The 21,915-nt window shown below is 43.5% G+C and overlaps 1 protein-coding gene across 11 annotated transcripts; it reads right to left on the reverse strand.

Moving 5' to 3' along the window:
• Nucleotides 1-295: 295 nt before the first annotated feature.
• ZNF821 (zinc finger protein 821) lies at nucleotides 296-18,792 on the reverse strand. 11 transcript variants are annotated; one of them, XM_053666727.1, is made up of 9 exons: nucleotides 18,332-18,792; nucleotides 16,955-17,017; nucleotides 15,732-15,819; nucleotides 14,348-14,464; nucleotides 6,802-6,927; nucleotides 4,131-4,276; nucleotides 3,352-3,456; nucleotides 2,014-2,180; nucleotides 296-1,242 (listed from the first exon to the last, which is right to left on the reverse strand). In XM_053666727.1, exons 4-9 carry the CDS (start codon nucleotides 14,385-14,387, stop codon nucleotides 588-590), a joined length of 1,239 nt encoding a protein of 412 aa, XP_053522702.1. In that variant the 5' UTR covers nucleotides 14,388-14,464; nucleotides 15,732-15,819; nucleotides 16,955-17,017; nucleotides 18,332-18,792; the 3' UTR covers nucleotides 296-587. The 11 variants fall into 11 exon arrangements, with proteins under 11 accessions (XP_053522702.1, XP_037019962.1, XP_037019989.1 ...); XM_037164067.2 differs by lacking the exon at nucleotides 18,332-18,792 and adding an exon at nucleotides 17,654-17,934; XM_037164094.2 differs by lacking the exon at nucleotides 15,732-15,819.
• Nucleotides 18,793-21,915: the final 3,123 nt, after the last annotated feature.

Below are 21,915 nucleotides of genomic sequence, written 5' to 3' on the forward strand. Positions count from 1 at the left end.
TGGGATAACCGTAATAGCATAATCAATAAAATATATTTTTAAAAAATGCCAGTTATGAGGAAAGGCATCTACTGAGTTTGGAAAATGTCGGCTAGGTTTTAATAGCCCTTGGGTCTCATCAACTTGTTAAGGCCCAGATACCTAGGGATCTTTGCTTGGAGAGCCTAACTTGAGTGCACCCTCCCTCTGTAAAGGACAACCCCTAGAAATCACTGCCCGAAAACTTCCGCCTGGGTTTCTCCCAGATCCCTTTGTTTGCTAGAATGAAATTGAGAGAAAAGCAGGAAAGGGCCACTAATGATAAAATTAATTTATTTGTGTGGGCCACCCTGGGGCCCCACAGTCCTACAACATGCCCTGCAGCAGTGGGCTGAGGAGTCCAGTTCTCTGGAGTGCCTGCTCCCTGGTCCAGCCTTGAGCTGGGTCCCTCCTGACCCCATCATCCTGCTCTGACATGCAAGGGGTGCACAGGTCCACCTGCAACAAACCTGGGCCTTCCTCTGGCAGCAAAGACATGGCCCTGTGGGTGGCTGCAGCACCGATCCGGCTTGAGTGAGCAGGAGGGCAGGCAGGAGGGTGTTTGTGATTCAGTGCAGAGAGCTGCTGTTCTGCTCCTCAAAGGCCATCTTGCCCAGGAGCTGGCTGTCCAACTCCACCCCACTCACAGGTAGCTGGAAGAAGTTCATTTCAGCTGCTAAGGCTGCCATGGCAGAAGGGTCCTGGCCGAACTGAGCTCGCAACATCATGTCCATTTTCTCCAGCCTCCTCTTGAGCCTCTTGGCCTCGCGCTCCCGGATGAGCCGGGCCTGCCGCTTCTCCGGGGTTTCATTGGCCCGCTTCAGCCTCATGGCCTCTCGATCCCGCTGCAGCCGGCGTGCCCGCTGCTCATCTGTCTCCTGCATGCGCTGTAGGCGCTTGGCCTCACGGTCCCTCATGCGCCTTACCTCCCGCTCCTCAGGGGTCTCATTGTCACGCCGGCTCTTCTTGGCTGTGCGCTCTCGTTCCAGCCGCTGCAGGCGTACTTCCAAAGGCTCATTTTGTCGACGAAGGGCCCACTTGCGCACGCTGGGGGTCTGGGCTTCCAGTAGCTTACGGTAGGCAGCACAGTTGTTGCACACAAGCAGAATTCCAGCAGGATACACTGGAGGACTAAAGGCAATGTCCTTCCCCTCAGCACTGGAGGGGCCCTCACTGTGGGCTGGGGGTAGGGATTCCATATTAAGTACTTCAGGAAGTTTCTCGCTGGAAAGCAACAATTTTGGATGGTTAGTGTCACCTTCTAGCAAGGCACAGGTGTTCTGACTTACTCTTGTTCTACTAGGCCAGTTGCTCCAAGTTCACCACTAGTGGTCAGTTTGAGTGCTTAGGAGACTTCTTTTTCTCTACCCCTGCTCTTCTTTGAGCTAGGGTGTGTAGCAAGTTTTAAAGCCCACCTGGAGTTAGAGACCGAACCAACTGCCACAGCAAGCTACTAGAAACCAGACAAGCTCCTACAAGGAGCCCTTTTCACTCAAGCCAGAATGGTGGTGTTTGGTCAGAGCTGTGCAGGGCAGTTGTGCTGTGGAAGGGGGTAGTCCTGCCTTCAGGATGTGCAGTTTACTGGCCCAGCTGCCTCCTGCCATGGGCAACTCTGCACTGTACACTAGCAAACCAGACTAGGCCACAATGACAGCGCTCCAGTCTTCCTGAGACACAGCAGAGGCTATGTCCTCACATTAGGGCCCTCTCAGCCCTGTAACTTCTTTCTCCATGCTTATCACGAATGTTCTTGTACTTCCCTACATCTCTTTCTAGATGAAAATATTATTCTGATAGGGAAAAGAAATGGGAATTAATTTTCCTTTGGGGATAGCTAATGGAATGGGCTTTACTGGCCTCATTATTTGTATTTCCAAAGAGTCAAGAATCAGTTGCCTTTGCATTAACGATCTCTAGCCTTTACTTTGACTTGGGAAAGCAGACCCACCCCCGGTAATTTGTTCCCAACACCAGAGGGTCAGGCGCCCGGCTAACCTGTTAAACGTGGCATGGCTGGTGAAACGGGCTCCACACACAGCACAGTTAGACCTCTGGTCCTCCGAGTGGATTAAGAGGTGGCGACCCAATGATCCGGGGGAGCTCAGGGCCCGGCCACAGACAGGACACATATAGCTCTTGGCGCTCACAACCGCTGCAGTGTGCTGTAAAACAGAGCTTTAATCTGTCACCTCACACCACCCCCAAGACAATCTACACCCACACAGGAACTACTTTCTGGGACATAACCCCTTCCCTCAGTCTCAGAAAACAAGGGACTTGGGACTATTCTCCCTGTTTAGCATCTGGGAAAGTAAAAGTCTCCGTGTTAATGGGCTTTCTGAAGGGCCCAGCCATTCAGACCATTGCTCACATTTCATTAGTCTGACTTCTGACCACATTCTGGGCCATGTGGCCAAACTGATGAACAGTGGAGCTCCAGAGCCGTCTTCAGGCCCGCGAGGAGTACATGCTCGGGATAATTTCTCTGCCTGCCTGCCTCACATTGTGCAGGGACCAGTCCGTGGGAAGGGAGCGAGGGCCAGTCTGGAAGCTAACTGGGGAGACTGGTATCCAAAAGGTAGTTAAGTGTCCTGCCTTTCCTTCAATCTTTTAAAAACAGTCTTTGGAAGAAATGCATCTCCTCATAAAGTATCTTTTCGCTATAACCCAGGCTGCTGTGAGTGCTGATGTCTTCTCAGTACGGCTTCACAAGGCACAGAGGTTCTGTGACTGGATCAGGGGAAAAAGAACACAAAAGTCTATCTTATCCTGATCCCCTAATTTACACTAACTTTCTCCAGTATTTCAGAAACGTTTATGTTAACTCATTTTTTTCTTCTTTAAAACAAAGCCTTTGCCCTGGCTGGTGTGACTCACTGGACTGAGTGCCAGCCTGAGAACCAAAGGGTCGCAGGTTCAAGTCCCAGTCTGGGCAAATGTATGGGTTACAGGCCAGGTCCCCAGTAGGGGACAGACACACAAGAGACAACCACACATTGATGTTTCTCTTCCTCTCTTTCTTCTTTCCTTCCCCTCTGACTAAATAAATAAATAAAATCTTTAAAACAAAGTTCTCATTATTCATAGATGTTAGTTTCTATTCCACTATTTAAAATATGCATTAAGTAATTTTTAAAAAATAGTAGTTAATTTTCATAGTATATCTGTCTGGGAACCCCAGAAAATATTTACCCAAATATTCCACTTATTCTCCAAAATGCTCTAAGGACTGGAATGGAGTCTTAATGATGAGAGCAACCACCAAGGTTCCTTTGGGAGCTAAACCAGCTGCTGGCACTCGAGTTCCAGAGCACGTAGCTCTCCACGTCATACCTGGTATACGTGAGCAATCAGCTGCTCCCGACTCCCACAGTCTAGCTGGCAGAGGGGACACTGGCAGAGTCCAAGTAAAGGGTCCGAATTCAAATTCTCTGTGACCTGCAATTCAGTAAGTAGGCAATTCATGAAGACTGTTGACCAGTCTCTTCCCTTGCCTCTCCTCCTTTTTACAGGGTACCCTGCTATAAAAAACACAACCTGGTATCACACAATATCCTTAGGTTTCCACATGGACCAAAGTAAACACTAACAGAGGGAAGGGAATTAAATTTACACCCATCTTCATTTTCTCCATGGCTTCCTGCCCTGAGGGTATAGGACTGCCTCAGAGAGAGCTTCGCTATTTCCCCCACAAACTAAACTCTGTAGAGAGAGGATTAGGTTCCCTCCTGCCATGCTTCTTGCAGGAATCTTCAGGAAGCAATTTAGTGAGGTAACACTTTGACTTAAATTTGCAAGCATACTCGAGTGCATGCATCAGGAAGTCAGCTAATGGTTTTGCAAAGGTGGATATTCTGTCTGGAAAGAAGTGGAGAGCTTTAGAAAGGAGAGCTATACATGAGTGTAGTGACATGTAAGTGGAAAAGGAAAGCTAGGTGTGTTAACAATTGTGTGTCTGAGGTTTGCATAACTGGTGCTATGGAGGACAAGAGGCTTCACAATGGAGGCCCAGGAGACTGTCAGAGGTGAGACTGTTGTACGTGGCTGGGAGGCATCCGGGCCGAGTAGACAAGTAAGGGGGTTTTTGGACTCAGGAGCCATCTGTCACTTGCCTCATGCTCTACCACTTCGTTCCCACCAAGAGGCTGTTCTGCATTTTCTAACTCTTTTTCCACTTTGACTACCCCTCCATCTTCCTCTGATGTGTGGGAAGAGACTTCATCTTGTGTGGTCTCCTCTTCATCACCTTCACTGTCACCTAGAACACACAAACTGGTCACTTGTTCTGATTTTTGCAAGAATACATCTTGAGTTGCTTCCCACCCTGGAGTTTGCAGCTATAATAAAAAAAAACATTTTCAGATCTTTCATAATATAGTTTGAATCAGTGTTTAGTTGGGTTCAAATCATGTTAAGCGGAGCCAGCTACCGGTGTTTTTTATAATGACACACGCTACAGAGAAAATCTGAGGCAAACTGCATTAGAAAATGGTTATTGGGCCCTGTGCATCATCATAAAAATAGTAACTTCTTACACATGTTCCCCAAATATCTCATACTTCAAATCACACTTCCCATGTACCTCACACCATGCTCATTCCCACGACACACCACCTCCGATCTACCAACACTTCTCACTGATTTAACTTACTTTACTCCAAACCCCCCCGGCACAATTTCTCCATGATAGCACATAAACTATTCTGAGTCCCACTCTAGTCTATCCTCTCCCAACAAACTCCAAGGCACACTTAAAGAAACCAAGTTTTTCTTTCTTCTAATCAATACGGGAGACAGTAGTAAATTACCTTAAAGTGATGTCACTTTATAGGGAAAGGGCTGTTCAGTACAGTGGGAAAATTAGTGTAGCAAACAACCTCAGGCAGTTTGTACCAGTATTCACTGTGTTCTTATTACTCTGCTGGTAACTCAGTATTCTAAGCTAAATAAATCTATTGTTTCTGTTCGTTCTTTGGATTATCTGATGGATGACTGGCTGCATTAAGTACAGGGAACAGGTTATTCTTTACTTTAGAATGAAATATAATTTATTGTGGCTAAAGTAAGAATTGAGTGTTTTAGTTTAGGGGACAGGATGTAGCTGAGGGGAGATCTGTCTGTGGCTAGGGGAACTTCAAGGTTTATTGGGAGCTGGTTTTCTACACTATTTCTTATAAAGAGAGAAATTTAAAAAAAGAATAATAACAATAACAGAGGGAGTGCTTTCTGAAAGGAAAAAAAGAAGTGCTAGTACCTTGAAGACCACAAGAGGAAGCCAGGCCTAGGGAAGCCGCCAGACTCCAGCCCCTCCCCATCCCCACCTGCATGCTGGAGCCCTGGGTCTGACAGTGAGCAAGAGAGAAACAGGCTAGAGTTTCACCAGTCCCTGCACCAGCGGTGGGACTGAGCTTTCCTAGCTAACAGTGTTTCTTGCCTTCTCTCTCCTCTCCCTTGCACAATTTCTAAATGCACCAGTATCTGGGCAAAACTGGTTAGATTCCCATTCTTCCTAAGAAAGTCTAACTAAATCATCTGTTAGTAGCGTATCCCTGTCCGATACCCCATGTGGCTGGTGGACTGGATTTGGTATGGTATGTGAGCCTCATTCCCCAGCCCCCTCAGTGTGATTCCACCTCAGTGATGAAGGATCGGCACAGGGTAATAACTCAGACCACAGTTTCTCACCAGCTTATCTGGAATACTTGTAAACTTAGTCTAAGACAACACTGTATCAAACATAATTTTATAGTTTATCAAAAATCCAAATACATGTCTCTACAAGAAAGATTTTAAAAAGAATAAGTATGCTATCCAGAGGAGTGATGCATCTGCTCCAGAATGGAAACCAGTTAGACTTTTATACATGTTGCCATTCCCACCTGTTACTCAAACTGGTGGCTCCCACAGGTTTTGTAAAAATATCTGGGTTCTCTACCCAGATATTTTTCTCTACCTGAGTAATTAATTGCTAAGTGTTTTTTTTTTTTTTGCTAAATTATTAGTTTGAGTGGAAACTGCAGCTCCTAGAAGGTTGCAGAACTCTCCCCCTCTTCGTTCTTCCACAACCCAAAATGTGAAGAAAAATGTGAAATATCTCTGATTTGACACTAATAATAACCAGTATTGGATGAGATTAGTAAAGTATGGAAATCATCACAGAAACTAACACATCTCAAAGTGTATTTATTCAGATAGGTCATGGAATAGGCAGTCCACAAGGCTCAACCAGCTACCAGCCACTGTCTTTTCCATCTCTTAACCACAGGGATCTCCTAAGGACTCGGTGTGGGAAGGGAAGACTTGGCATTAGCGTTTTATACGATGCACGATCTCATTAGTATGCAATGTCTCTTGAGTAACATTAAAACTAGGTCCTCGAGCAAAAGTTTCATTAATGTCACTCTTACATTTTATTAATTATGAATAAATATATCCAAGGAGACAGAGATTTTAAAATTTTTCATTTGACCTGACCCAGGGGCTGCTTAGGCACTGATCACTCCTATGCCCCTGTCTATCACCATCATCACAAGCCTATCTGTGTATGGTACTGCACCAAGTACGGCAGTCCATGAGTGAAAAGAAACACCACACACCAAGCCTGTTCTCTCCCTGGGTAAGAAGATGCCAATACACCTTAGCACACCTTTGGGAACACTGAGGATTCACAAGTCTCCTTCTTCATGTCTTCCTCCCAACCCCATGCACAATCCCCAGAGCACACACACTGTGATAATTCTTCTCCCATTGCCCTGAGTCATTACCAGAAGGTGCAGAACTCACTGCTACTGGAGTCCTGATCTCTTAGCTGTTGGATAGCTTGTCGCTGACTGCCAAGGTCTCCAGGAAAATCAGTTTTCATCATCGCCTGGCGGGCTTGCTCTTCTAGCCCAGCAAATACTTGATCCCCTGGTGGTCACAAGGAAAAATAGTCAGGCCACCAGCTGGGCAGCACATCCCCAGGCAAGCTGGTTGGAAAGTCAGACCATTCAAAGGCAGGAGACAGGCAGGTACCCTGTGGTAGAGTCATTCATCTCCAAGGCAGCTTGTTGCCTACAACTGTTTCTGGGTGCAGCTACTCTTCCTGGGCAGTAAGCCAGATGCTCCAGAAAACATCATTTGCTTCCCTTAAATCCTCCTAATCTTGACTCACTTTCAAAAGGTGATCAATTGCTACTTTACAAATTTAGCTTCAGAATCTCAATTCCATTTACAACCTTCGATCAGAATTGGGGAGATAGTAGCAAGAAGCAAAGGGAGAGATAAAGATAGGGCAACAAATCTGGGCACAATCTGTGATTCTTACTGTACTCCCATTATGCCCTGAGTCAGTGTCTATCTCAGACTATTACAGCAGTGCTTCAAGTAATCCATCTAGACAGCAGTATCAAATCCCATCTTTCATCCACTCTCCTTCTAAAGCATGCTCTGGAAGTTCTTCCTTGACTCCCTTTCTAAAGTCTATCAGAATTAACCATAAGCAAATCTACAACTAGTTGAAGAATGGATTAAAAGGAGGACAGGTAATCTATGAACCCATTTCTGCTGAGGGACAAACTTCCTGAAACATGCCATCAGTGTCCTCAATCCAATGACCCAATGTGTCTTTTTTTAAAATGAACTCTGCCTGGGATCTGTGTGGTTACTAAAGAGTTAACATTTAAGTGCTCTTTTATTTCCAAGAGGCCAGGCATAAGGAGAAAAGAGAATTGGGTTTCTTGAGGTTTCCATTATCTCAGTCAGAGTGGAAACTACAGTCCCCATTCTCCAGCCGCTATGAGAGAATAATAAAAAGCCCTAGTGAAATGTTTGGCAACAGACCAACAGCGCTTTCTTACTGAGGAGAGAAAGGGAAGTAAACAGGCTCAGGTTCCAAGGCAGGAGACAATGATGTCGGAGAAATGAACAGGTCAGTTGGTCTGTACTACTAGTCCTTAGGCATTGAGAGAATTGAAGTAAATTAGCCTTCATGGGATTGCTTAGGCATTCGTTCAGCAAGAATTCACTGGGTGTTAACTATATGCAAAGTGTTGAACACAAATAATAGTATTTGGCACTTCATAGCTCCAGATACTATGTTAAGTGCTTTATACTTGTTACCTTACCTTAATTCCCTGTAAAACTGTATGTGGTAGGTATTACTACCCTCATTTTACTTAGGGGGAAACTAAGGTCTATGGTGGAAGTAAGTTTTCAAACCCAAAGGTCTACTCAACTCTAATATCCATATTTTTGAACTGCTTTCTAGTAGAGATGTAAGCAGGAGGTTATCAGTAGTTATGCTGTCTCTGTGAGAAGAGTGGCTCCAGTCTTAGTGTTACTGCTACCTTCGGGTCATGAGAACCTGATAAACACAACTCAAATGCCAAAATAACGTTCTCGGGGCCCGTATATGACAAAAAGAGCCATCATTTTGATGGGTCTGATACCATGTGGTAGTACCATGCCTGGGTTAGAGTCCAAATGTACTGCAACCACACAGCCCTGAAGGAATGGAAAAACAAGTTGCTTAAAGTCCATCTTCATAATGTCCAAGATGACATGCTTGATACGAATTACTACTAGAGAAAGCAAAATGCGAATTCTGTTATTGTGTCTTCTCTTCTTTTTTTGCAGAAGTAAAATATTTAACTTCTCCATGTTGGTCCCACCATAACCACATGGCCATGCCAACGGAATGGTTACTGAATTCTTCTGGGTAGATGCGTGTTTTCAGACCTGGTGACTATAGGCATATAAGGCACCGTGGAACAAGTTATATATCAGCTCGTAAATAATAATCAAGGGGCAGATCATTCTCATCACTGATGCTACTCAACTCTAAAGAAACCTAGCCAGAAACCAGCTAGGTTTGTAGCATATTTAGAATATACGAGGTCTGCCCAGAAAGTACCCACCCATAATATATGAAATATAGATATATATTGAAGATACAAGATACAAGAAACATTGTACACAGGGCAATGACACCTCAGTCCCCTTCAAAGTAGGCACCTTGGGACCTCACACAGTTCTCCCAATTGCCATCACCTGCCCCATCATATTTTCCTGAATCTCGCTGATGGGTCTGAAATCTCTTCCCTTTCAAAGGTGATTTTAGTTTTGAGAAAAGCCAGAAGTCGCAGGGCACCAAATCTGGGCTGGCAGGGCTGAATGACCTGGGTGATTTGATGTTTCACCAAAAAAGTCTGCATGAGACACGAGGCATGAGTGGGCGTGTTGTTGTGATGAAGCTGCCAATCACCAACTGCCCATAACTGCGGTTTCCTGAGTCATCTAAATAGTTTTCACAGAGGAATGTTCAAGCTTAATGCAAAATTTGATGCAGATGTGTTGCTCTATTCGCTCAGTCATTTTGAATGCAATGGCCACACAGTACACCTGCTCACTTCACTCAATGGCCCCCACTGACTAGTGCAGTGTGGTTGTCATTGTTCACATGCGCACATTCCAGTCCATTCTCTAGGTTACATCAATTTCATGTAAACCGTTATTGTTACATTAACAATAGTTGGATATTTTTCCAGACAGACCTTGTATACTTTCCCACTCCTTCTTACTAAGGAATCACCCACTGGATTAATAAAAGGGTATCTAAAAGTATATGTACCTTTCAATATCAGCTAGTAATTCAGTTTGGTTTCTATCAACTGGAACTTAAATTTTATTTTTGTCTAAATGTTTATTTTTGTCTAAATATTTTTGTTTAAATATTTAGGCCTTCACAGAACAGAGATGAGTCTGTTCCATGCAGCTTCTCTATCCAGGACTTTTTGCTCACCCAGGCAATCTCACCTAGGACAGTTGGGATAAATTGATTCTGTCATTCCTTTTTGGCAGTTTGGGGAGAACAACTGTGATTTTATATTTTATTCTGTTCCTGACTTGAGAAAAAAGGCTAAGGTAAACTTTATTCCTCGGGGCCACTCCTATTTTAAACATCAACCAGAGCAAACTATATAAAAATCAAGAAAAAAAAAAAGACATGATTTTGGCAGGACTCACAGGAAAAGATATGTGAATGATCTCACAGTAGTCATTGTTTACCTAATCCCTAAAATCTGGCTGTCCAGAATTATCCTTTCACAAGCAGATGGTGATACTTGCTAAAAGTATGTCATAATTAAATATAACATGATTCAGAGAGATACTAGTGATTAAAGAAGTGTTATACAACCGCCTGCTTGTGCAACATAGAATTATTATTTCTTTCTACCTTGAGACTGTTGGAGTAAGTTAAAAAAAATCCTCTACATATTAATGCAGGGCAACCACCTTCTCTAACACAGGTATTTGTCTATTAATAGTTGAAAAGGAGTCATCTAAGTTCCCACAGTAAAAAAGCAAGGTGTCACCTCTCCTTTCTTTAGTATGAAATCAAAATATGGTTTGCTTGGCTAAGGTTTTTCAGACCAGATGAAAACAAGGCCATGTAAGCAAGTTTGCAGAACAGAAGCCTGAAATGAACGTTACTGGAAAGACAAAGATTTTAAAATTCTCTTTCTTGAGTGTTTGGTACAGTTAAATATAGGGGTGGCCAAAAGTAGGTTTATGGTTATATGTATTGAAAATAATATAATACTTAATAAATAATAACACAAGAATAACTGTTTCACATACTCACAACTGTAAACCTATTTTGCCCACCTCATAAATACAGTTTCAGCTGAATGCAATTAAGTACAGCAGCGAAACATATTCTAACAGAGCAGATGTGAAACTCAAAAAATAAGCTAGTATTGGGAGAGAGGATTCCATCTCGAGCTGACAATCTCTGGGCCCCCAGTACTACCACATGTTGGGAACATAACCATTTACCGCACAGGGAAGCTCACAGAATGGATGAAACAAGTTGCACTTTTTAGAAAAGAAGGGACTACAAAGGCTTTTTTCCCTTCTTCTCTGTAAAAGCCGAAAAGCTTTTAATTTTAGTTGAAAGTTTTTAATACGAATGTGCTATCTGGAAACAGAAACTCTCAAGAAAAAGTTTTCCTTTCCTTAGTGGTTTGCTTGGTATAAACACACCAAATGAGAGTGTTCAAGGCTCTCATTTTCAACCTCTCTAGAAAGAGCTGACAAGAACTTATACTCAGAAGGGTGAGATGAGAAAGAATGGAGGGAGGGTCTAACACATTTCAGCCCATTAGCAGTTTATCTGTGACTAACAATTTTGGGCTTTTCTTGCAAAAACTCTCAACAAGTCTATCAATGAACTGGGTAAAGCACAAGAATCTGCCCGGATATTTCTGAGATACAGAGTCAGTCCTGATGAAAGCCAAGTAAATGTCGAAGCCGCCTGCCCTTTGGCCTCTAAAGTGGGTCGGATGAATGCTACCATGCTACAGCAGTGGGATTCTTAATATATTCTTTTAGACGGGCTTTGAGCTTTAGGCCACATAATCTCCTTCCCAGAAGGCAGATTGAATGGAGCTCAGCCATTACTCAGCTCCAGTGCCGACCGGCTTTGATATTGAAGCAGAGCTTCTGCAGACTTCCTTGAGTCCACTCCATTTACTTTAAATAGATGAGCAGCATTAAATTCAATACATTTGATTGGTTCGTTTTCACTGCAAGGGGATAGGATATGCAAGTAGTCAGAAGACTGAAATTACCAATTTCTACTTACCATTATTGTCATGGGCAATGAGATGTCCTTTTAAAACAGGTAGGGCCCTGACTGGTGTGGCTCAGTGAACTGAGCACCAGCCTGTGAACCGAAAGGTCCCCGGTTCCATTCCCAGTCGGGGCTCATGCCTGGGTTGCGGACCAGGTCCCCAGTTGGGGGCTTGCAAGAGGCAACGGATCAATGTACCTGACACACTGAGATTTCTCTCCTTCTCTTTCTCCCTCCCTTCCCATTTCTCTAACAATAAATACTTTTTTTTAAAAGATAGGATCAGCTTCAGTCCCCAAATAATAAATAAATACAAGGTCCTTAGAGATCAGCAAATCCCACTGCCCGTTCTTCTGTCAAGCCCACACTATAGCACCTAAGAAGCCCTCACAGTTCTCTGCCCAGATGTGTTGATGAAAACAGCCCCTCCCTTGGGCCTGCTTTCTAGCTGCGGCTGAACATTTCTGTTCACAGCCCTCCTCATGTCACTCCCACAGAGGCCACAAAGTCCCACCCACTCCAGCACAATACAATGTTCCTTCGCTCTGGAAACTGCTTTTCTGCAGCTGTGGATGTGTGATATTCTCTCCTTCTCCATGGCCTGGTTGTCCACCTGTTTGTCTGACTCTAATACCAGCTCAACCTGGTTTGATTGAATATAGTGGGAGGAGATGCAGCTGATGTATTATGCTGCGTATAACGCGCACTTTTTTGCCTAAATTTTTTAGGGAAAAACAAGAATGTGCACTATACGTGGAAATCAGTACTAAAATGTGAGTGCATGTGATACACAGCAAAACATGGTGTATGCTACATGGACACAGGCATAGGCCACCCAACCCTTGGCCTGACCATAATCACCATCACCCACCTACCTCCTTTCCTCAAATCTAACCAGTTTCTCTGGACAGAAGGTCTGTATAGGTAAATGCTCAACTCCTATGATTGCCTTATTCATGAACCCAACATACCTCTCTCAAGAGTACCTTTCCTGCCCTGCCTTCTTAGGGGTCATATCTGTGTCTTTTACCAATCAATATACACTTTCAACCAGAGAGAAGACAATCCTCGTAAGCACTGTGTGGATTACCTACAGCTAGAACACTCCATTTTCTTTCTTATCAATCCTCACGTTCAGCCCCACTGTTTACTGTTTAGCAGCAATTTCTAAAGCCTTCTTAAACCACTCCCCTTTGTATTAAGCAGCCTTCCATACCCACCTAGAATACATTCCTAGGAGCGCTCAACTTGTCCTGTCTTATACATTTTTTCAGAGCATACAGAGGTTTGCTACCCTAATTTCATTATATCTATAAGATGTTTAAGTCCTCTTAATTCTTCAGCTCCTACTGTTTTCTCTCCTACTCTTGAAATTACCCAGTAAGATAAGGCACACAAGGCCTGGCACATGGTATGTTTTTAAAGAAATTTTGATCCTCTTCTCTTAACTCTGTCTAATCTCAAATGTAGGGGTTCTTTTCCCTTTTAAAAAATCTTTCAAATGTTATACCACTGAATTCTCTTCAAATGTTGCTATACTTTATTTGGTCAATCCTCCATCATAGGGAGCTATTCATCTCTTTTATAAACATTTGGGTGAGGTTGCTCATCTCCCCAGGTCACAGGAAACTCATTATCTCAAACTTACAGATATATTAACTTTATAAGGTACTTTAAGGTACTGAAACACCCACTATGAACAGTGCTAGAGGTTGAGAGGGATAGCAGGAAATATACATGAGACATGGTCTCTGCCCTCTTGGAAGTTTACCATCCAATTACCAACATAAGACATACATCTAAAACCATTGAGAAATAATGCAAGGCAATAGAGCATACCTGGTCTTGCTGTTACCAGTCCCCCCCTAATGTGATCCATCCCCAAATACTGCATTCTAAATGTCATTCCACTCTCCCTGCTTAAAAACTGTCAGTAGCTCCTTACAGTCTACAAGAGGAAGTTTGAGCTTGGCCTGGCCTTTAGGCCTCTACAATGTAGGTTAAATATCTCCAACCTCACATCCTACAACTTCTGGACAAATGCTTCATCCAAAGTTTCCTTGTCCCCTATACATATCACATGTATCCCCACTTGTATCTTTACTCATATCTTTTTCCCTGTCTGATTTTACCTCTGCCTTCCTTTTTTAAAAACTTACTTTCTACCTTCTAATACCTAGTTCAAGTTCATGGTCCAGGGTCTCTTGCCATCAAGCATTCCCTTGCTACCTCAGTCTATGAGGTTCTCTTCCTCCTCTTAACTTCTGTAGTACAGACAGTCTGTAGCATCACTATTTGGCACTTAGCGTATACTATTATATAATATATATATATATATATTATATTGTGTATATGTATATATAACATACATACACACACATCCATACACACTTTGTCTGTTACTACATTTATAGTCTTATATATCCTTATGTTATTTTACAGCCCAGGCAACTAGCACAAGTCTTTTAGCAGAGTAGATATCCTATAAATGTTTGTTAATATGAAATACTAAGGGTGAATCAAATGCATCTATTCCCAAGACAGTTTCTAGCACGTTCTCCAGCAACCAAACACACTTTAAATCTATCATGTTCAATATCTTTAACACTTTTTTCTTCACAAATTAGTGTGAGCCTCTAACCTAAAATTCACATTACTCTTCCATTCCAACCCTCAATGTTCCCAGATTCCAGAAGAAAAAGTCCCAATACTCACAGTGAACTTTATTTGGATTTGTCTGTTTCCGACGGGACATGTTTCCCTAATCCAAGAGCTCTGGCCTTTCCCAGTTTCACAACTGGATATCTTACTACCTCCTTGCAGGGTGCTGACCTATAACAAAAAGGATATTGTTAGCGCATGTCATTTTGCCCAGATAGTATACAAAAGTAATTTAAAAATTTTAAAAATAGTTCTTAACAATATAAAACTCACCAGTCATTAATAATTGAACTAATTAAAGAAAGAAACAAATGAATACCTCTATAGTACAACATCGAAGTCCCAAGTTTAAGAGGGGACTCCTGCAAAGGATTTACAGAATTCCACTCTAAATCTGTCTGTGGAATTCAGAATATTGCTCAGCTATTGTGATCAAGATCACAGAATAGAAAAGGAAGAAGATACTCAGGCAAACAACATTAGTACTACTGCAAGCTCAAAGGAATAAGCCCCCTGATTGTAAAAGGAAGCCAAAAAAAGCTAAAGAGGGTAGCAGCTCACATGCCCACTGGAAGTTAAGCCGTGCAATACACACCAACGGGAGACTTCAGGTGTTTTTCACAAAGTTATCTCCCCAAGAGGTAACAATGGCATCACATCACTGAGACAGGGAATGTCTCCAAACACCACAGGAAAAAGAGCCACTCCCTAGTGAGGCGGGCACAGTGTTGGGTACCATGGATGACAGGGCACTAAAGCAAATCAGACTTCCAGTGTTGAAGAGGATCTCTCACAGGCAGACCAGGGCCACCCACATTCTTGAGTACTAATTCAGCACCCCAATGTGGAACACCAACCTGGCCCTGCTCACATGCTCTAGAGCAGTGGTCAACGTTAATAACTTCAGTGCCTCTTCTCAATCCAGCCTCTGTGTAGCAAAGAGCTCAGTGGGAGAAATAGGAAAGCTCCCCGGATGAGAAGTGCTGTGGAGACATGCACCTGCTCCCCTGAAATAGGAGTGAGCAGGTACTTAAGTCTGAAGTGTCCTGGTTAGTTATGACTTTCCCAGCAGTAAGTGTTGTTAGAGAGTCTGAAATGAATTAGTATTGGAAGCTGTGAAATTTTCTTTGAAAGATAACATTAATAAACAGACACAGATTAAAAAGAGATAGATTCTTTTTCCTACCAAAGACAAGAATATGGATCTGGTTACCCCTTAAGTTTTCTTTCAGTTCCTACCTTCTCATATTGTATTTACACTGAATGAGCAAATATAAAACTGTAATTCATTGCCATAAGAAGCATTATGGGAGGCTACTACTAGCTATACTTTGCACTCCAACCATTTAGTGAAGACTCACCTCCTATTATGCCAACTAATTCCTCTACGTAGCTAGAAAGGACCTCAGACCTGTGATCAGATCCTGCCTCCCCTTACCAAAAGAAGAAAGAAACCGCGAATGGCAAAGACAGGCCTCCACAGGAAGTGGCAAAGGAAGCAGCTTTCAGGCAGTCTTCTATCATATCTGCGTATCAAACACAGTTCTTTTTCAGACCTTTAATTAAAATAAACTCCAAATATACATAAAAACCAATTTTAACTTTTTAGAAGGCTTAGTGCTCACGCTAATGTGTTCTCTATTTTGAGTTTTGTATAGATCATTTCTTTCTAACCGTGTTGTTACTTTATTAATGGAAGCACTGAATGACCATTACACTTTCGGGTAACATACACTTTTCCTGTAAGTCTGTGGAATTGCAAAGCGGAAAACTGAACAAAATGCAGGTTGTCTTTCATTTTTCTACAACTTGAAGAGCGACACCTCTCTATTGCATAAGGAAAATATGAAATCTTAACTAATCTTTAAATTTCCTCTCCATGAGGATTAGAAATTGAAACTGTGAGATAAAGGTAATAAAGATTCTTCTGAAGGAAGGCCGAATAACTTGAGGCAGGCTCTATTCAGATCATCTCGGTAAGACAACAGTCCAATATTAAAGCTACAAGTCGGAAACAGATGGGCATCTGCATATTTAAATTGGCAATGTCCACTGCATCTCACAATCCTCCTAGCGGCCAAATGGGGAACTGGCCAGATGGTACCCACTGGAACCTTACACCTGAGGGATTAAGGGAAAATTCTGCAAATAGTCTCTCCCTCCCTGAGGGAGAAAGCCTGTAGGGTAGAGGATTCTTGAAAATAAATAAATAGCATTGAAAGTACATTCTTGACCACACACAAGATCTCAGGAGTTAGACAACTGCTTTGTGGGCATTAAAAGCTAATAAAATTCATACACACACTGTCACTCACACAGTTTTACTTTTAACACTGCCTCAGTTCCCAAGCCCGAACCTGAAACCAACACAAAAATGTAAATGGATAGCTGCCTGAACATCACCGTCTCGAAGAAAACCAGGACAGGAGGAAAGGTAAACGGTGAGATTCGACTCTACAAGTGATTCTATTTAAAAAGGAAGGCAGCTTTGTCTGTCTTTAGAAAGAGGTTGAGTCCTTGGTGGAGGGGGGCAACTTTCCCCTTCACACTGCCCCTGCTCTCCCACAAGTGTTAGGTTGCAGCTTCCAGGACACACCACAGACTTCAGCAAAGAAAAAACGAGTGAAATCTAAGCTTTAAGAAAAGAGGGTGCACTCCCACCTCCAACTCTGGTGCGATTCCCACGGAAGAAAGTAAACTCGCCTGAATCCCAGTGAGTGGTATCTGCCAAAAAGGAGCGGACAAGAAAGCTGGTCAAGCAGTCGCCTCACTGTTCACCCCGTTCCCACTTCGGTTTCGTCTGGAACATTATAATCAGTCAAGATGGTCCTTCTGGCTTCTTCAAGCATGAGCCAGGTAGATTCCCAGGAATTATCAGGCAAAAGTCAGTAAGCCAGTGGTCTTACGAGACGGCTCAAATATACCCTCAGACACCACAGCCTCCTCCAAAATCTATATTTAGAAGCCTCGCAGCGAGACGGCAGCACGGGGCTGATACCCGGGTCTGCACTCCCACGCCCATCCTCCCCCTCCCCCCCTCCTCCCCAGCCTGTCAGACGCCGGGGCGGCCCGGCTGTTCTCCGCCAAGCCGGACCTGGGCCCACGCGGGGAGGGCGGCTGCGGGACGCCCCTCCCGCGCCAAGGGGAGAAAGAGGAGAGCGAGCTGGGTGCAGCCCCACCTCGGGAAAGCGGGCAGGGGGTGGGTCGGAGCCTGGGCTGCCCCCCCAGGCCAGAGCGAGACACCAGCCCCCTCCCCAGACACGGACAGACAAAAGACCCACAGCCAGTAACCCACAGTGGGGCTTGAAGAGCCCCTGCATCCTCAGCCTGGCCCCATAGCTCAGTCGGGGGTTTTTTTACCCGGCGCCTCCGCGGTCCGCGGCGCTCCGGTCCCTGGGCCCCGCCTCCGGACAGACTGACCGCGGGACAATGGGCCCCGGGCTGCAGCTTGAGCCGGCCAGGCCGGGGCTCTCCGGTACTGGGCCCCAGCAGACGAAGTAAGGCTGCGGGCCGAGCTGATGGCGGTGAGCCGAGGGGCGGCACTGCAGTCGGACAAAGCCCACGGCAGACAGACAGACGGAGGGGGAAAAGATGGCGACGCGGGCGGCGGGAACGCGCTGCTCGCGCACCGCAGCCAGTGGGGCGCGTGCATGAGCCTCTCCTCTCCCCCTCCCTCCTTCTCCAACCTCGTCCCTCTGCCCGCTCCCCAGCGCACGCCCGGTGTCGTGGGCGGGGCTTGAGGAGAGAAGGGTCTCGGGAGGCAGGACGCAACGGAGCATCCAATCCCAGACGTTCGCGAGGGGCCTCTGCTGCATCCTCCCGCTCCACAGACCACCCAGCCTCGCACCCTCCTTGGTCTTTCTCTAGCCTCGCAAACTCCTCTGCTCCCCTAACCCCTCCTGGACCTGTAAACTCCACTGTGACAGTCAGCCCGGATCCTGGTTTCCTACCCCACCTTCAAGTTTAGCCACAAAACCCACATCCCCCAACCACAGCTCCACCACAGGCTCCCCATCTCCTTAGCCCAACCTTACTCACCCCCTCAACCGAAGCCGTCTTCCCTTGATTCTCCCACACTTCACTGTTTCTTCGGCTCCCAAGGGCCTTTGTGGGATGGGCTAGGTTCAGCTGTCAGAACCTCAGATGAGAAAAATCTTTAAATTTTTCTTTTAGACTTTTAAGTCTCCAGCGTGATTCTCTAACAGTAGCTGTAGTCCGAAGGGCAAAGGATTAATTTACAGTAGAGCAACTTGTGGCACTGTTTCCACTTAAGGGACATATGGGACGATTGAGAGTGGTTAGATTTCCTTCCTAATAAAACACCTCCTTCCCCCACCATCTTCCCTTTCTAGTTCTTCAGTACTTTCCTTTCCTTCTCATTCTTTCTTCTTGTGGAATGTCTGAGCCTTCCTCTGACACAGCTTACGTGGAGAAGTAGGGAATAAGGTAGGAAGAAGTTAGAACCTGGTATTAGAAGACCCAGCCTTGAGTCCCACCCAGCTCTGTCACTGATAAGCCTGGTGGCTTTGGACAAGTCACTTCCCTATTCTGACCGTCTGCTTCCTGAGATGTAAAATGGATAATAATGTAAGAGTTCCTTGTCTCTACTCTCATGAGTAGTTGGGTTCAGTAAAATGAATATATGAAAAGCACTATGCAAATATTTCTTAGGATATTTGACCTCACGAAGGCAGAGCTAATGAGAATGCTGACCCTTGCTTGTAAGCAACAAGTCCTGGTATTTGCATAAAGTGCTCTCGCAAAATGTCCTTCCCATAAATCTCCAAAGAGATGATATCATTGTCTGCATCTTGTGTTTAATGTGAGACAATGGCTGTATTAGAGGATCTTGGTCCTTCACATTCTGTGGTACAAAGTTCATTCATTCATTCATTCATTCATTCATTGTGGCTTGGTTATTTGGGTAGGAGTTATTATATTATTATTATTTAACTTTGATTAAGGAAGCATTTCGATTTCATTTAAAATTTTAATTCCTAGGGAGCCAAAAATGGAATATTCTCATCCAACCAGAAAATTTTTAGACAGCTTTGTGTAACAATGCAAGCTGGAATAAACATTGGCTTTTATATTTAACTTGGTGAGTTTAGACTGAGGAATACAAATACGGCTTTATGGTATCACTTTTAAAGCTGACTTAGTTGATATTTTCAACATGAAAGTAGCCAGCAGGTAAAGCATTAGGAGAAAGGCTCCAATGAAATTTCTTGGCTTCATCATTAAGTTACTGTGTAAGGCTGGGCATCTCCTTCAGTTGCAAATAAAATGGAATTATAGTAATACTATTCTTATAATCTTCCTGTGCCCTAAGAATGCCTCTGGGGTGTTGTGATTCAGGGTTATAATACAATAAAGGAAAATTATAAAATAAGGAATTAATTTATTTTTTCCTCTGCTCTTATTTAAACTTGTCCTGTATCTAAAAGACTGTTTTCATTAATCATGGATTTTTTCAGCTTCATTTTTTATTTCTACATTCCCAAACTACTCATATGGTTATACCATTATTTTGCCACTTCAACTATATTAACTTTCCCTTTAAATATTTTCCTGATCCATTTTATATTTATTGGCTCCTACAATGACCTTGTTAGGCCTTTACATTATAATAGTATTTATAGGATAATTTAAAGAACTTCATTTAAAAATTTATTTAAGATAGCCCTAGCTGGTATAGCTCAGTGGATTGAGCATGGGCCTGCAAACCAAAGGGTTTCTGGTTCAATTCCCAGTCAGGTCACATGCCTGGTTACAGGCCAGGTTCTCAGTAGGGGGTGCACAAGAGGCAACCACACATTGATGTTTCTCTCCCTCTCTTTCCCCTTCTCTTCCTCTCTCTAAAAGTAAATAAATAAATATAATCTTAAAACCCCACCTTCAAGTTTAGCCACAAAACCCACACCCCCCAACCACAGCTCCCAGTTGTCCCAATTTTCCCCTTCAACCCCCTCTGCCCAGTCCTCCCCCAGCTTCCATAGTAAATCCCCACATCGTCGTCCATGTCCTTGGATCCTTCATGCATGTTTTCTGACTAATCCCTTCATCCTCTTTCAAAGAGTCCCTATCTCCCTCCTCCCCTCTTCTCAATGTCAGTTTATTTCATGATTCTATGCCTCTAGTTCTATTTTACTCATTATTTTGTTCATTAGATTCCTTTTATTTTGTTCATAGGTGAGGTTAGATGGTATTTATTTGTCTTTCACTGACTGGCTTATTTCACTCAGCATAATAGTCACCGGTTCCATCCACGCTGTCACAAAAGGTAGGAGCTCCTTTTTTTTTTCTATCGTGTGATATTCCATTGTGTAAATGTACCACAGTTTTTTAATCCACTCATCTACTGATGGGCACTTAGGCTGTTTCCAATTCTTGTCTATTGTAAATGGCACTGCTATGAACATAGGGATGCATAAGTTATTTTGAATTGATGTTCTGGGATTCTTAGGGTACATTCCCAGCAGTGGAATCACTGGTTCAAAAGGTAGCTCCATTTTTAATTTTTTTGAGGAAATTCCATACTATTTTTCCACAGTGGCTGCATCAGTCCGCAATCCCACCAACAGTGCACTAGAAATTCATCCTTTGAAAGTGGTTTTTAATATATTCACAAGGTTGTTCAACATTACCAGCACCTAATTTTAAAATGTTTCCATCACCCCAAAAAGAAACCCCACATCCATTATCAGTCATGCCCCAATTCTTTCTTTCCCCATCCCCTGGCATCCACTAAACTAATCTATTTTCTGTCTCTAGAGATTTGCCTATTCTGGACATTTCACTTAAATGGAATCATCCAATATGGTGCCTTTTTGTATCTGGCTCCTTTCACTTAGCATCGTGTTTTCAATGATCATACATGTTGCAGCATGTGCCAGTATTTCATTCCTTTTTATGGCCAAAAAATAGTATTGTATAGATATACAGTACCACATTTAAAAAAATCCTCACCAGAAATGTTTTTTAAATTGATTTTAGAAAGAGAGGAAGGGGGAGAGGGAAGAGGGAGGGGTGGAGAGAAAGAGAGGGAGAGAAAGGAGCATCGATTGATTGTCTCCCTTATGTGCCCCAAACCAGGATCAAACCCAAATCCTAGGTATGTGCCCTGACTAGGAATTGAGCCCACAACACCTTCGTGTGCAGGAATACACTCCAACCAACTGAACCACCTGTCTAGGGCTATAGTACCACATTTTACTTCCATATCATCAATTGATAGATATTTGTGTTGTTTCCACTTTTTGGCTATTCTGAACAATGCTGCTGTGAACATTTGTGTATAATTTTTGTTTGAACATGTTTTCCATTCTCCCAGGAATGGAATTTTTATTTTTTACTTTTTAAATGTTTTATTGATTATGCTATTACAGTTGCCACATTGTTTCCTCCCTTTTGTTCCCCTCTGCCCTGTACCCCACCTTCCACCAGCATTCCCCACCTTAGTTCATGTCCGTGGGTCCTACATATAAATTATTTGGCTTCTCCATTTCCCATAATATTCTTAACTTCCCCCGTCTATTTTGTACCTACCATTTATGCTTCTTATTCCCTGTACATTTTCCCCATTCTCCCCCCTACCTCTCCCTGCTGATAACCCTCCATGT

The sequence above is a fragment of the Artibeus jamaicensis genome, unplaced genomic scaffold, assembly GCF_021234435.1.
Source record: "Artibeus jamaicensis isolate MK-2021 breed Jamaican fruit bat unplaced genomic scaffold, CSHL_Jam_final contig_464, whole genome shotgun sequence".
In the NCBI taxonomy this organism is placed as follows: Eukaryota; Metazoa; Chordata; class Mammalia; order Chiroptera; family Phyllostomidae; genus Artibeus; species Artibeus jamaicensis.